Here is a 15767-nt window from a genome sequence, read left to right as displayed (position 1 = left end):
TAATGCACAGATTTGATGAGTGATATGCCTTGAATACATGTAATTACCAAACTATATCACACACACACTTTATCATCCCTATAAGCTCTACAGTTCACTTGTGCTAGAAATGCAAAACAATGTTACCCAAACATCTGAGACGTATGCAACTATTCCCAAGAATAAGAATGTCATAGCGTTGCAGACATTGAGATGCGTAATATTCAATGACTTCATTCGAAGTAAACTAGTGTTGCAGGTGACAAGAATTATGAGGTCCCCTTATTGTGGAATAGCAAGTCAACCAGACTGTAGCAACCCTTGGGATCAAATGGACTACAACACTGAGTATGAATCCTAACAATCAGGGAATGAGTTCTCTTTCTTTACCTTCAAAGTACATGTACTTGCGCATCAGCAAAGAAACATTAATCAAAAGAAAACTCTTGTGTACATTAGTTTATTTTGGTCTGTATACACTAAAACTGAAAGGCAAGTAGAAAAGGCTTTATAATAGAAATAATATGAAAGTGCACTTCTGAAGGAAGGACCTCTGACAAACACAAGTGGAATAGTTTGAACTAAAAAGTTTCATCTCAGACAGCTAAAGTGTGCTTCTAAAGGAAGGACCTATGACAAACACATGGAATGGTTTGAGCTGCAAACAGCTAATACTCTAATAGGTAATTTAAAGCACATGTACAGTGGTACACTTCTTTCATTCAAATTTCTTGACAATACTGACTAAAATATGGCAAAGTTTCACCTACTGGAATCAATTATATCAATAGTGCTGTGCTACCACATGCCAAATTTTAACCTTTGCATGTACACATGACCCTCTGTAAAGTAATCATAATATGGCCACAATTTGCTATGTTAAGTAAAGTCTTGAAAACATTTTGATGGGAAGCAATTGTGGTAATGATAACATTCAAGAACTTCAAACATGTAAATTTTAGTAACATTGTCAAGTGCAGACTCATCCTTCCTCAAACATTACACAGATAAACATAACTTGTACTATCACAATGAAAAACACTTAGAAAATTATGTTGAACTCAATTTATATCTATGCATAGACACTGAAAAGCATGTCTATGGTTTATGTAAGTTGGCACAATGCAAAAATGAATGTTTACAGGAATATTGCCTTCAAATGTTCTGAACTGCACTGAAAGGTAGGGTACACAAAACTGTGATACTGTAATATGCAATGCATGGATATACATGTGTATATGACAAACCGCTTGATTAGCAATATCTAAATCCTCTGTGGTGTTTTATATAAGAACCTTAAACACAACCATGGGGTGTCATTTACTATATCTTCAGCTCATATTTAGCAAGTCAGAAAAAGAATCAGGCTGCAAGTTTGCAGAATGGTGTACACAAGCCTCTCTTTAATCAAAACGGTTTGTCAGTTTCTGCAAAAATCCATGACAAATTAATTTCAGAATAGTTTTGACTTTGAACTGTTTCATCATGTAATTGTGCTGAGGTTATCGTCAAAACAGCTTATATGATGAGTGGCACAACTGTAAAATTGAAGTTTTACTGGCACTGTGTTCAAATGTGTGGACTTCTGTCACCCTGATATTCCTATACTTACCAGGTAAAAAGCGACAATGTTTCAAAGGAAAACAACAAATTCATTTCATTTCATATTTCTTATAGATCTAAGTTGTAAATACCATGCACATTTAGCTCCATGATTTGCAACACAATACTACACAATACATAATTTTATTGTGTGATACTACAGCACAATTAACACTGAATTTACATAACTCTGAATAAAATCATAATAATATTTCGAAGTATAGATTTCATATCATGAATGATAACTTCCTTGTACTCATCTAAATATTTATTAAGCCTCGTACAAATATGTAAATATTGAGTAATCTATATTAACTAACTAACTACATATAAAGGCCAACAAATAAGTATTTTCACAAAAATGACTCCTGTCCCACTGCAAGGCTGAAAGGTTACATAGCTTTTCATTACTGAAAGAAAATTAGTTGTAGAAAAATAAGACTAAAGACAGCAAAATGTTAAGTAATACATGCATATTAAAATATTGACATGCACAATAAGAAGTACATACTTCTTAGCCAAGAATACACTACACTACAGTACTGTATACTTGGATACAAGAAAGACAAGTTTATTCAGCCATGCAACATAACTACTTTCAAGATAACCATTATCTAAATACAAAACTTATTTCTCTTGTGTCTTCACAGATGACAGTGTGTGATTTGGCTTTTATCACTTTTGGTACAAATCTAGCGGAAAAAAGCTAGCTTTTCATTCAGCCATTCTTCAGTGAGCTCCTCTACCTGTCGAACTTCAAAGACCTGTATAACAGATAATTTCACCAAGTTAGTTAACACTGAAGTAGAGTTTGTTCCAACTCATTGTAATATGACACACCAGATGTTTAATGCATTAATCCTTTGGAAAGTGTCCGCCATATCTTGAATATCAAATTCAATATCATCATATGAAATGCAAAATATGTTACATGTGAATGATAACTTAAGTTCTGTTACAAACACACAGACAATACACTGACATACTCACAGCATAACATCATTTATCAACCATATGTCAAACAGAACATTACATGTACATCTAAACAATTGTTGTAGACTCCATACGTATATGCATGTACAATACTGTGATAACTCACCTTTGTCAGTCCAGTTTCTTTAACCAGATTCAGTTTACTTCCCGCATACATCATTTGTTGCTCTGGTTTACAACCTGTCATCACAAATGTATACAGTACATGGTAAGTCACACTGTCATCACAAACGTATACAGTACATGTACATGGTAAGTCACACTGTCATCACAAACATATACAGTACATGGTAAGTCACACTGTCATCACAAACATATACAGTACATGGTAAGTCACACTGTCATCACAAACATATACAGTACATGGTAAGTCACACTATCATCACAAACGTAGAAAGTACATGGTAAGTCACACTGTCATCAAAAATGTATACAGTACATGGTAAGTCACACTGTCATCTGATGACACTGACTTAACATGTATACATTTGTGACGATCACAAATGTATACATGTTAAACAACTGTCAGTACAAATGTATCCACGTCTTACATGTAATTTCTGACTAGAACGTGAGTATACATTAATCTTCCATGACTCTAATCTCAACAACATACATGTATATCAAAATTAGTGGATTCTTTGAAATTCTTACCTTGTGGACTGACAAATATAAATATCAGTGGATAAGATATCCTGCCATCATCATGTTTTCGGCAATAACTGTACACTATGAACCTCGGCTGTGATGACGGTAGTTCTTCTTGTATATCCTCCATTGAACAGTCCTAAATAGTAAGATTAAATAAACACGTCATCTCTTTGAAAACACAGAATCAGATAAAACTGATTGTCAGCAAACAACATGATGTCCCTGTAAATCAAATAAACAATCTGTACTAGCTTGGGAAATGATAAGATGTAGTTTGAATAGACACAAGTATTGTGACGTTGATGACCACTTGGTGGCAGTCTAATATAGTTTTACAGTGAGAATCCTGACAGGGCTGAAAAAGATGTATCTTATATAGTCTATACTGTTCACAGTTATATAAATACTGATAACTCTGTGCAAGTACTGTTTGAAAAGATAAATTTCACTTACTTCAAATGCCTCCTCAAATTTAATTGTCAGTGTTTCTTTATCTATCTTCACTAGAAATAAAAAATATATATAAGCACATTTGCATACAGATGAAGCCTTTCAGAATCAGGAGAGGGCGGCAAACTAACAATATTGTGGTCTAATATGATTGAAATTTCCCAAAAGAAAATGTGATATCAACTTATCACTCATCCTTTAATCTTCAAATTTCTCAAGTTCAACACCAACAGAGGAATGCAAATCCCCTCACATGTCAAATGTTGTGTCAATATTTTGACAGGATATAGGAGTACTTGTTGTAAATGAACTAATATTTCATCTTCACAGAACAATAATACAACTTACTAACTATGGCGGCATTGTTTTTTTCAGTACGAAAACGAAATTTCTTCAGCTTGGCTTTGAGATCTTCATCCACCTCACAGACTTTTACATTTTGTGACTTCATTTGAAGGAAACAAGAAAACACAAGAACATCAGTGGTTGGAAGACTAATGAGAAGGGGTGCTGCTCCTTCAGCAAATCCCTTTCAGTTTAACCATTCCAAACTAGTGCACAATCGGCTAAAAAAAGGATTATTGATTAATTGTATATACTATGATATTATAAACAAATTTACACACACATACTGCATCAAAATTGAAAGTACATGTAATTGTTATACAGCTTTTACATACAACTCTAGAAGTAAAATCCAAAAAATTGGTCTGTCATTATGAAATAAATTTTGAAATAACCAATCACTCTTGGCCATTATTCCAGCATTTCCATCATATGTATGATTGTGTATCACAAAGAGAAACCAAACTTTTCTCTTGTACAAATATCTCATCTAACTCTTAGGACTTACCTAGTTTTACTAAGTGTCTGAAATATGTATTCTTTGATGTGTAGCAAATTAACCAAACATATTATGAATATAACTTCTTTGTTTCAATTAAGTAATTCTAAAATATCAAATATGAACCTTCATGTCCAGTATCACCTATAGTAAAGATTTTGATGTACATTTGGAAAAACAAATGATGTATAAGTCAATGCCTCAATTAGTTATTTATCATCCTTTATGAGGTCTACAAACAATGGCTGATATGAATGAAGGTATGGACAAAATGACAGGTAATGTCAGTTATACTTCCATGGTCATACTGAACATTGCACATCAGTGTTAATTCATGAAACAAGACTAGAAAGCTGAACTTAGCCAGTATGCAGTCATAGGTTGACTTCCTACTAGATACCGTTCAGTGTACAGAAATCAAAATGTCAAATAAAGGCCAAAATCTGACGATGGGGAAAGAATCTACCCCCTTTTCAGTACCTAAGGTGTACTAAAATTAGGATTTAGTGTCCCCTTGACAGTATAATCTTCAATCAAATGTGATAATTAATAATAATAATAATAATAATAATAATAATAATAATAATTATGTTGGTTTTTAACTGCTCAAAGTGCTTTAAAATTATTACCCCTGGGAAGGATCAATAGCAGCACAACGGCCCTTTATACTTTCTCAACTCTCTTGGGAGTATACTTTTAATAGTAAGAATGAGTTTCTAGTGCCCTCCTCCCGAACTGAAATACAAGTGTAACCATACCCTATTGTCTATGATGTAATCAAATCACAAGTTCCTTCTAGTGCCCTCCTCCCGAACTGAAATACAAGTGTAACCATACCCTATTGTCTATGATGTAATCAAATCACAAGTTCCTTCTAGTGCCCTCCTCCCGAACTGAAATACAAGTGTAACCATACCCTATTGTCTATGATGTAATCAAATCACAAGTTCCTTCTACATTCATAGTTACCTTCTCTATGTGGTCAATATGCTACTGCTATCATTGCTATCATTGTCAGGGACATCCACCATTGCCTATCCTGCCAAGCACTGTTAACTCTGAGACAACTGAGGTTACCTACATGCATCGTTTTTAGGCCTAGTCTAGTACCACCCCAGTGTCAGTAGCCAGCCCTCACTGGAGAGACTACTGCGACTGTGGTGGCACTGGCTGTTCCTCACTGAAACGGCTAGTGCCACCACCCACGATACCCCAGCCACAATATTTCTCGTCGCTGAACATTTCCCAACAAATAAATCATACAGAACTCTTCAAATGCTTCCATTTTACCTTTAAAACACCAAATGGAAACCTGTTACTTCATTTCTCGTGCAATGCACAACCACTCAAAAAAATCTCCATAACAGCAGTGTCATAAGTGTCTGTGTCACTGTGCGTACACCTGACACCGATACATGCCTGGCCAAATGGCTGCCACTACAGAGACTTTGTGAGTGTTTGTGCGCTGCATAAGAAAATGAAATAATTGGTTTGCATTTGGTGTTTTAAGGCAGAATGGAAGCGTTTGGAGAGTTCTGTGTTGTTGGGAAATGTTCAGCGATGACAAATATCGTGGGTAGTGGCACTAGCCGTTCCAGTGAGGAACACTCCATTGTTTTTTACACAGTTAAACTACACACACAATCAGAAAGTAGCGGGACTGCATGTGTCTGAATGGATATACATTATACATATGACTCTATGCAAAATTCCATTGTCTTTGCTAAGACTGCTGGTATGTAGTAATGCAAATGTTTGGATACATCTATGAGTACTGCAGGACTATAAATAAATGTTTCTCATACTATGAGTTAACGGAGACATAAACGCTACATAATTAAATCATTGCATGGTCGTGCAAAGGCCATGGTAGATGTACGGATCAAAACATTACATTCAGTTCTAATTTACCATTCCAATGTAGCCAAATTCAAATGTGAACAGTATATTTTCCATTATGAGTGAACCATTTGTTCAAAAATTTTCTTTGTTCAAAATCATGTACACTTACCTAATACATAATAGCTATTATATAGTATTATAATAATATTTCTCCCAGTATATACTCATCAAAATGTCTTTTTTTTGTGTGTGAAAATGCTATATAGCCATGGTAGGGTGTGTGTGAAAATGCTATATAGCCATGGTAGGGTGTGTGTGAAAATGCTATACAGCCATGGTAGGGTGTGTGTGAAAGCCATGGTAGGGTGTGTGAAAATGCTATATAGCCATGGTAGGGTGTGTGAGAAAATGCTATATAGCCATGTGTGTGGCAAGCAGAGAAAAAAGTCTAATAATACAGGTTACGGGGGGGGGGGGGGTCAGAAAAGAAAACGAGACACTAAGATTAGAGGGATGGGGGTATGCAAGTCCTATGTGTTACCACTGCACTGCAGTTGCCGACTTATATGTCTGTTGCTGTATCAATGCGTTTAGAGGTAGACATTTAAATAACATATATATATGCTCTTGTTGGGTAAAAAGGTGCACCACAAAACCGATTGTCCGTAACGATGAAATGAAACTGAACTTATGAAGTTTTCGTTGCCATTGACACATGATTGAGTGTTTGCAATGTTTAGATCAGAAACCATGTACACACACAGATGATACAAAGCCATCATAATCATATACGTTTAGGTCTTCTATTCCTTCATAAGTAATGGGGCTAAAATTTTACAAAAGAAGAGTAATTGGGGGAAATATAGTAGATAATAAACAAAGCAGAAAGCTAGGAAACACCCACCATTTTTCCTTCGAAGCAATTTGTCGTTGACCTTTGAACCGAAACAAAAATCCGGAAGTGTAAGCTCCAACGTACTTGGCGCTTCAATGACAACCGTGACGAATGTTATATAAGGGAGCCGTCATCCAGACCTGAGGTGTCGGAGGAATTTAGGGGGAGGGGCCACTCAAAAACTGGGGAGTGAAAGGGAGGGGGTTACTCAAAATTTTACATGTTAAAATAGCACCAGAAAGCATTTTTTTAGTCCTTGAAATTAAAAAATCTCCCGTACCCCCCCCCCCCCACTTGGCTCTCTCAAACTTTGATTCAACTAGTACCACCTAAGGGACCGGTCAGTTTATCCAGCCTGGGGGGGGGGGGCGGTGGATTCTGAAATCGGGCTGACAAGAAGTCACTGACCCCCCCCCTATCACTTAATTCTAAAACATGATGACCCCCCCCCCCCCCATATATGATATTCGCATGAGTGACAGGTATTTTTTGATCGTGACTCAGTGTGGACTGCTTGACTGTCTTGCATCTACTTTATAAGATCCCGGGTTAGCACTATCATATTTATAATTATTGACTACACAGGGTAAATGTTTGAAAAGGAGTTTAATAGCATCTTGACAGTGAAAGGTAGGGGGAAAGCTTGAGAAGGGAATATGTACAGCTGTCATGGGGGGGTCCTAGGGGGTCTCCCCCTAGAAGCCCAGGAGGTTTTTAACTCTGAAAAGTCAATTTTGAGACTATTCAGACATTTTTAGAAAATCATTTCCAAGCTTTACAAGACAGCACCAACATGTAAACATGTATAGTTATGTTTGAACTAATAAGTAATATTAAAGAATTCAAAAGAAACAGGGACAAGAACAAATATTGACATGTACCACATTTCAGACAAGGCTATATGCCATTGTAGAAAGGATTTTTTTCTTCCATCACAATTTAAAACACAATGACCCCCCCCCCTATCCACAATTTTCAAAACAGCATGACCCCCCCCCCCCTACTGCCAATTTCAAAAACAGGGTGACCCCCCCCCCCCAGGCCAAAGAAACTGACCAGTCCCTAATTTCAAATTTCACCTATGGTACTACTTTGGGAATACGCTGCATTCATTGTTACCCCTTACTCTTGAAATATGCTACATCCATATTAAACGTTATAAGGAAATTCAAATTCAAAATAAAAAGTTTGATATTGTATGTATGTATGTATGTATGTATGTATGTATGTATGTATGTATGTATGTATGTATGTATGTATGTATGTATGTATGTATGTATGTATGTATGTATGTATGTATGTATGTATGTATGTATGTATGTATGTATGTATGTATGTATGTATGTATGTATGTATGTATGTATGTATGTAAAAAAAAATCAAGCCAGGTAGGGAGGTCACTCAAATTTTGTGGATTTTCGTAGCAATTCCTCCAACCCCCCGGTCGTAAATAATGACGACTCCCTGCACTCTTCCTTATTTTAATACATACAAAAAATTACTCCAGAGTTTACAACATTTAAAGCAACACTGTTTATTCCCGCTCACGCACTATGGTTACAGAACACGTCAACAAAGCAAACAAAGAAGAAAGCAATCCTTACCGTACTATAAAGTTAGCATTCTGAACCCTCCCAGTAAATATTGGTCACTCCCTTATGTACCGACCTTTATACATCGGTACATCCTGTAATAGTGGAAGAAAGAAAGCAATCCTTGCCATATAGTGTCGGCACTCTTAACCCCAACCCCAATTACACACGCCCCATAAGTGATAGGCAAGTTATGAATCATTCAATCTACGAATGGTAGAAAGTAAATTATACTTATAAAAAGCGGCCACTCCCTTATGCACTGAAAGTATGCATCATGGCATCCAGTAATTTTAAAAAGAAAGAAAGCAATTCTTGCCATAGTGTAATGTCAGCATTCTGAACCCTCCCCCTATAAAAGCGGCCACTCCCTTATGCACTGAAAGTTATGCATAAAGGCATCCAGTAATTTTAGAAAGAAAGAAATCAATTCTTGCCATATATATAGTGTAATGTAGGCATGCTGAACCTCCCCATATTTATACATCTGCATCCCCCATCAAAATGGTTAAACCCTTTTGTAGGACACGTAAAGCGCTATGAAAAGTGCCCCCCCCCCTTGTAGTAGTGTAAGGGCCATATTATTGACTATTTCAATTTCATTTTTCAAGAGCTCAGCCCAGGTTTTAGTATATACCAGTGTATTTAGCAATGTACAGTAATGAAAGAAAGCATTCCTTGCTGTACTGTAGAGTCAGCACTATTCAAACCTCTTATAAAAATTGGACACATCCCTTAAGCGACCTAATTTACAGTTTAATATGAATCATTCCATCCAGGAAGAGTAGACAGAAAGGAAATAATTTCATTTTTATATTTCAAGAGCCCAACACAACACCCCCAGCCCAAGACCAAGAGCCCTTCCCAGATATAAGTATATGACAAATTGCAATGAAACTTGGGGGTGATGTTAAACTCTGAATATCTACTTTTTATGGTTAGTCTAGACTCTAGATTTGTACCTGATTTGGCTACGAACTTGTTCAACTCACAGGTTGTAGCCAAATCAGAAGAAGTCTACAAGCTCATCATTTTCACATTTAACACCCTCAACATCATTAATATCACTAAGAAACAAAGTATGCTGCCATCAACATTCACTAACATTAATTTGAAATGACATAATTTTGATATACTATTAAGACTAACTAATAGTCCAAAATGCTGACATTTTATGGCACTTTTGGCATTTTATTTGGACTGATATCTTGAAGTTCAAAATGTTCTTCGATTTTTTATAGATTGAACGTCGAATGCCATATTGCATTGCATTCCTATAACATAAAAAATAGTGATAATGAATAGTTGTAGCAACAAGTGTATAGTTTATGTTATTTTTTTTAAAAATATTATATACACCATAGTTTTTACTATTGTATGGGCAGTAGCTGCCTTGCTGGGTCAATTATGTCAAGTTGTTGAAGTAATCCACTTGCCTAGGGCCTAACTATCCATGTTGTTATTTTTGCAATGCACATCACCATTTCACTGTTCCTATGGGTGTGGTCTTATTGCTATGCATATTTGCATACACTTTTTGAATCTTTACTCACTTGCCTAATAATCCATGTTGTTACCTTTGCAAAATTGAGATTTTTGGACCTAATTAAATTTCAACCCAATCTGCTCCGTAATTTTGGAATTAAAGAAGACACATTGTTTGACCTAATTTGCATATCACTGTTGGGATCATCATGTCATGAACATGTCATGAACAATTCTTAATCTACACATCCCTAAGAATATTCCCACCAAATTTCAGACCAATCTGCCAGGTAGATTCTAAGTTTAATCAATTAATGACATCTTTTTACCCAAAACAGACACCTGTGATGTGTCATAATGTTGCTTTGCTCTGAACAATTTCCGAACTAGAAACCAAAGCTACTGTCCCCATCAAATATCAAGGCAATCGGTCTGACATTTTTGAGTTTAAGTAGTGCACACAGAGACAGTACCACAGCATGCCTATAGCACTACTGAACCTTATCAGTTCAGGTATTGTGCTAATAACCTACTTGAGCACTAGGTTTAGTAAACCAACTAAGAAGAGCTGGAATGATAGATCTTGATCAAGATATTTCATACTTTATTCAGGAAGTTTGTCATTACCATTCAGTCTAATTATGCTTATCCCCAACACGTACAAAATGACATACAGAGCTAAAATGTGAATTTGTTGGGAAAGTGGTGACAGGCATTTATACTTGACAATTTATGGGGTTATTAAACCGAGTATGAAACCATTTGAGAAGTGTTTGTGACTGTACTTTCATCTGTTTTGCATGGCAGGAGTATTAAAGTTATGTCAATTCTATGTTCATGACACCTATCTGTAGGCAACACCATAGAAATACAAAAGTACTCTTCCTTTATGACTTTACAGAAATATTTCCTGAGAATCGTCATTGAAATACAAAATTAATATTTACTGCTCCGAGTTCTTCTCAGCAAACCATTTAAATACAATAATCTCATTTAGGTAATCTGGACGTTTTTGCCAAGCAACACTGCAAAATATTGTTCATTTCACTAAGAGTTTTTCATTAGTGGCACCATTTATTCAAAATACAAAAAATACTGACAACTATTAATTGCACAGCACAAGTTTTACCTGAGTAAACATAGAAATACAAGTACTTTTCATTGCTCTAAAAGAGTACTTTCTTGAGTAATATTAAATACAACAAGCCTTCATAAAAGACATAGCCCCAACTGGCCATAGCTATAAAAAGAAAGTTTACCTTTGCCTATATGGATATAGACATTTAAATGGGGCCTTTCTGTATTCAACTTCTTGAGCTAACAGAAAGAAACATATCGGTCATTTCACCTTGAAAATCTTTGCCAAGGTCAAAGGTAAGCACCTCATTAGAAAGCTTACTATTGATAATGTGATGTAGACATTTGAATGATGTCCATATGTATCAAAAATATGATCGCCATTTTGCTATACAGGTCATGGTTGCAAAATTAAGTAACGTGCATATGCCTAACATAGTAACACTCAAGACATGATTAAAATATCATCACTTGATATGTTTGACTCAGAAAACTATGAAGATAGCCCAAATTTAACTTTGAAGAAGGTCAAAGGTCAAGTCCTTAAGAGGAAGCTCATATTTGATAATACCTCCAAAGCCATGATGCAAATTGTGAAATTTCACAACAAATATGGCTACCATTCAGCCACATTTGATTCAGTTGCAAAACAAAGAAACAAAGAAACCTTTGTGCCAGGTTTGGTTGAAATCAGTTTGTGCATGCCAGAAATATGAGGGATAATGCACAAGAGAACACACGCATGGACAGATGCACGGATGCATGGTCAGAACCCATTGTAAAAGCCCCACCGGATGGTGCCCGTTGGGTGTTAAAATCTGGAGAGATCACAGGAAGACTGCTGCAAACCATATGTTTCCTTGGGTTAGGTTAACAAGCTGGATCCTGAAAAGATCAGAAAGGTATGTTTTTAAATATTGTAAAGGCTTTCTTTTCTCTATAGTCATTAGCAGTAAGAAGTGTCTCAATGGTCATTAAGAATAATTGTTTGGTAATTGTTTGTTCACTCACACCAGAGTTTTGACAGAAAGTTACTGAAACCCCTGTTAGTATTAACAGTCTAAAATGATGAAGATATGATAATGTAAAACCTTTCCAGATGCAATCTATTTTCATCACAGTATTTTACAATTATGAACTCTCTAAAAGTATTTTATTCATACACAAAAATTCTATTTACATTGTCTTGCAGGTCTTCAAGGTCTTCCTTTGTTAGTAGTGTCTTCTCTTCAATAGGAAGTCGAGATAATCGAATAGCTACCAATTTACCTACTTCTTCAATAATGGTTAAAGCCTGTTAATATATAACATCTTGGTATTACATTCAAGAAATATTTGCATATTTATTTTCACATATTTTTGATAACAGGAACATTCATTTCCAAAGAAGAAATGCAAAAATATCAATAACACTCTAGGTTACAATTTGTTCCTATTTGATGTTGTGTGAATTGGGCAAAAGTGTCTGTCAAGAACATTAATGAAATGACAATGTATAAATATTTTATAGCAACATGGCTACTGTAGTAAAAGCCACACATTTCATTTTGATTACTCATAAGGCGAAAAAAGCAGTGTGTGTTTCCAATATCATGGCCTCAGAAAATAGGGTAGGTAGGCTGGGATTTTCCTTATTATCTCATCTTTTTAATTTTTAAAATTTTTTAAAATATTGCTTCAACCCAAAAACAAAACAAAAAAACAAAGAAAATGAAATATGTACACACATAAATGGGGAAAGAAAAAAGTTATGCACGAAGGTCAAGATGGCAAAGAATAAGACAATCTTTTTGCTTTAAATGTTTAAAAAAAATATTTAGGGTCAGCAGCTTAAACTAGGGTCGAGTGGGTTATCAGGAACACACAATTTTCTTTATTCGATCTAAACATACAAAAAAACACCAATATTATGATTGCATGACTACTCCTATGGCTCCCTTTAGTATTTTCTGTTCAAAAAAAGATTTAAAAGTTGACTGAAAGTTCTCACACATCACTGCACAGTCAGAATAGTACAACATTCTTACTTTATCTAATGTTTTCTTGTCATGAGCTGCAGATAAACAGAATCTGGCTCTGCCTCCAGCAATTGGAGTTGCAGGGAATCCAACAATAACAACACCAAGGTTTCTCTTCAAACATTCACGAGCAAAACACCTATCAGCAATTGAAAAGGTGTTTCAAATATATTATTTGTTGTAATCATAATTATTTACATGATCAAGCACTTTAATTGCACACTTACACCAGAAATGGTACAGAGAACAAGCACCAGTCTTAAGTTTCAAGCTATGGCAGGTGACCTTTTAAAATAACCAAAGAAGTGAAACATGTGACAGCTTGTGATCTGATCATAAAGTGTTGCTGTTTCAATTTGTGTTTGGCACTCAATTTCCATAATGGGGGAGCCCAAACATTGACTATCAAAGTATATTACTTATGTCTAGTTGTACATCCATGTCTTTGAGAACAGTATTACTTACACAGCCTTAGCTGGCATACATATTATGAGTGGTACTACAGGAGAATCATCGTGACCATAGACAATAAAACCAAGCTCATGTAAACGACGACGGAAATATCGCGTGTTCCAGGCCAATTTACGAATTCTTTTTATTCCTGTTATACATGTAAAAAATACAAATTATCATTAATGCATTGAAGATGGAAGAAATATGGCTATTCACATGATACAGGTGACATGGTATCTAAAACTGTGCTAAAAAATATGTATTAAGTCATACTTGACTGACATCCATTCTCATTAATTTGCATCTGTAAATTATATGTTGAAAGCACAGAAGGAAGGCAAAAATTCTATATTTTGTATAAGGCAGGAAAAAAATAATTGTGTCTTTCCAATAACATTGCCTCAGAAAATAGGGTAGGTATTTTATTTTATCTTTTCAATTGTTTTTATTTTTGAAAAATATTGCTTCGACCCAAAATCAAATGAAATGTTGGTCGTCAGAATACCCCTTCTATTATAGTTTTGATGAAATATGTATAGGCATCATTGTGGTTGGTGGCTTAAACTAGGGTTGGTCGAGATATTAGAAACACAATTGTTTTTATTTTGCCTAATTAGATATACATGCAATATATCAAACAAAGATTCTTCATTGTTAGTGCTTTTATTTAACTAAGTTTGCAGTCTAAATGCCAAAAAGCATTCTTCAGTTAAGCTAATGTATAATCTAGTCACTCACCCCTACAAACACCACTATAATCTACCACACCTATTTGCCAGACTTTAATTGAGTTGAAGGTTTGACAAAAAAGTGATATTCAAATCTAATTTCAGTATAAATGTCATCTTCACATTATACCTACTGAATTTGAACAGAGAATTTAACTTTTAGACAAAATTTGCATATTTACAATGGGGCCATCATGTCATTAACAACCCTTCATCTACACATCTGTAGGAACATGCTCACTGAATTCAGTCAAATCTGCCCTGTTGTTTTGGAGTTCAAGATGTGTATACAACAAATCATACTTTTGACTTCATTTACAAATGAATGATGGGGCCAGCATATCTGATTTTCACCACATTTCTTCATCTACACATCCTTAGATAGATTTGTAAGTTAAGATTTTTTACCAAAAATCAATGTTTTCCTTTAATTTGCATACTAATGATGGAGTCTTCATATATCACTAACAGTTTCATGTACACATCCACAGAAAGTTAACTTGAAGAGTTTTGACCATATCACTTTTTACCTAATTTGTATATCACAACAATGGGATCATATTTCAATACCGATTCTCCATCTAAATAATTCTAGGTACATCCAAATGAATCATACAAATCAACAAATCACCTTTTCAATTTTTTAATATGGTGTGATCATATTCATTCAAGAACAATTTCCCAACAGGTTGCCCTAAGTAACATCATCACCAAATACCACACCAAGTAGTTTTTGATTTTAAGTTGTTCACACAGCCATACATACACATAAACTGACATTTCACCATGCATGATAGCACTACTGTAGTAGTATTAAAAACACCCACAGTGACAAATCTTTCAATCTAGCTAATCTACACTGAAAATACACTGAAAATATTTGTTAGGTTAAAGAGCTTGTCTGCTATATTAATGTTCTAAGTCGTAGATTGTCTAGTTTTATCAAACAATTATAACTAACCTATTTTAGTACCATCAAATCCCATAATGCACTTCATTGTTGCAATAATCTGTTGGGCAACTGGTGCTGACATGGAGGTGGCATAGCATGTACTATGAGATCTTTTCTTCAGATGTGTGATCAGATCCTATAATAACAGACAAAACAATCAAATGATCATTAGTTGGCTTATTTTCACCATGCATGGTAGAATGCCA

At 35.1% G+C, this 15767-nt stretch overlaps 2 protein-coding genes across 6 annotated transcripts in view; both read right to left on the bottom strand.

Annotated features, from left to right (window-relative positions):
• Positions 1-452: 452 nt before the first annotated feature.
• On the bottom strand, positions 453-7286 carry LOC144451058 (glia maturation factor beta-like). The gene is made up of 6 exons (XM_078141821.1): positions 7266-7286; positions 4024-4120; positions 3679-3728; positions 3229-3361; positions 2681-2754; positions 453-2345 (listed from the first exon to the last, which is right to left on the bottom strand). Exons 1-6 carry the CDS (start codon positions 7266-7268, stop codon positions 2274-2276), a joined length of 429 nt encoding a protein of 142 aa, XP_077997947.1. The 5' UTR covers positions 7269-7286; the 3' UTR covers positions 453-2273.
• Positions 7287-8774: 1488 nt separating this feature from the next.
• LOC144449238 (serine palmitoyltransferase 2-like) overlaps positions 8775-15767 on the bottom strand; it is a 28389-nt gene continuing 21396 nt past the window's right edge. For all 5 annotated transcript variants that reach the window (XM_078139753.1, XM_078139760.1, XM_078139782.1 and 2 more), the window contains exons 10-14: positions 15571-15697; positions 13894-14029; positions 13438-13567; positions 12591-12704; positions 8775-12295 (exon numbers count right to left, since the gene is read on the bottom strand). In XM_078139753.1, the coding sequence (XP_077995879.1) occupies positions 12281-12295; positions 12591-12704; positions 13438-13567; positions 13894-14029; positions 15571-15697 (522 nt within the window). In that variant the 3' untranslated portion in view covers positions 8775-12280. The remainder of the gene's footprint in view (positions 12296-12590; positions 12705-13437; positions 13568-13893; positions 14030-15570; positions 15698-15767) is intronic.

This window comes from Glandiceps talaboti, chromosome 2 (genome assembly GCF_964340395.1).
Source record: "Glandiceps talaboti chromosome 2, keGlaTala1.1, whole genome shotgun sequence".
NCBI lineage: Eukaryota > Metazoa > Hemichordata > Enteropneusta > Spengelidae > Glandiceps > Glandiceps talaboti.
Note: the sequence above shows the minus strand (reverse complement) of the source record. Positions and strands in the feature narration are given on the sequence as shown.

Coding starts and splice junctions, on each gene's coding strand:
- LOC144451058 (XM_078141821.1), bottom strand. Junction 3,729..4,023: donor AAACAATGCCGCCATAGTTA/GTAAGTTGTATT, acceptor TTTTATTTCTAG/TGAAGATAGATAAAGAAACA. Junction 2,755..3,228: donor TATATTTGTCAGTCCACAAG/GTAAGAATTTCA, acceptor TTGTGATGACAG/GTTGTAAACCAGAGCAACAA.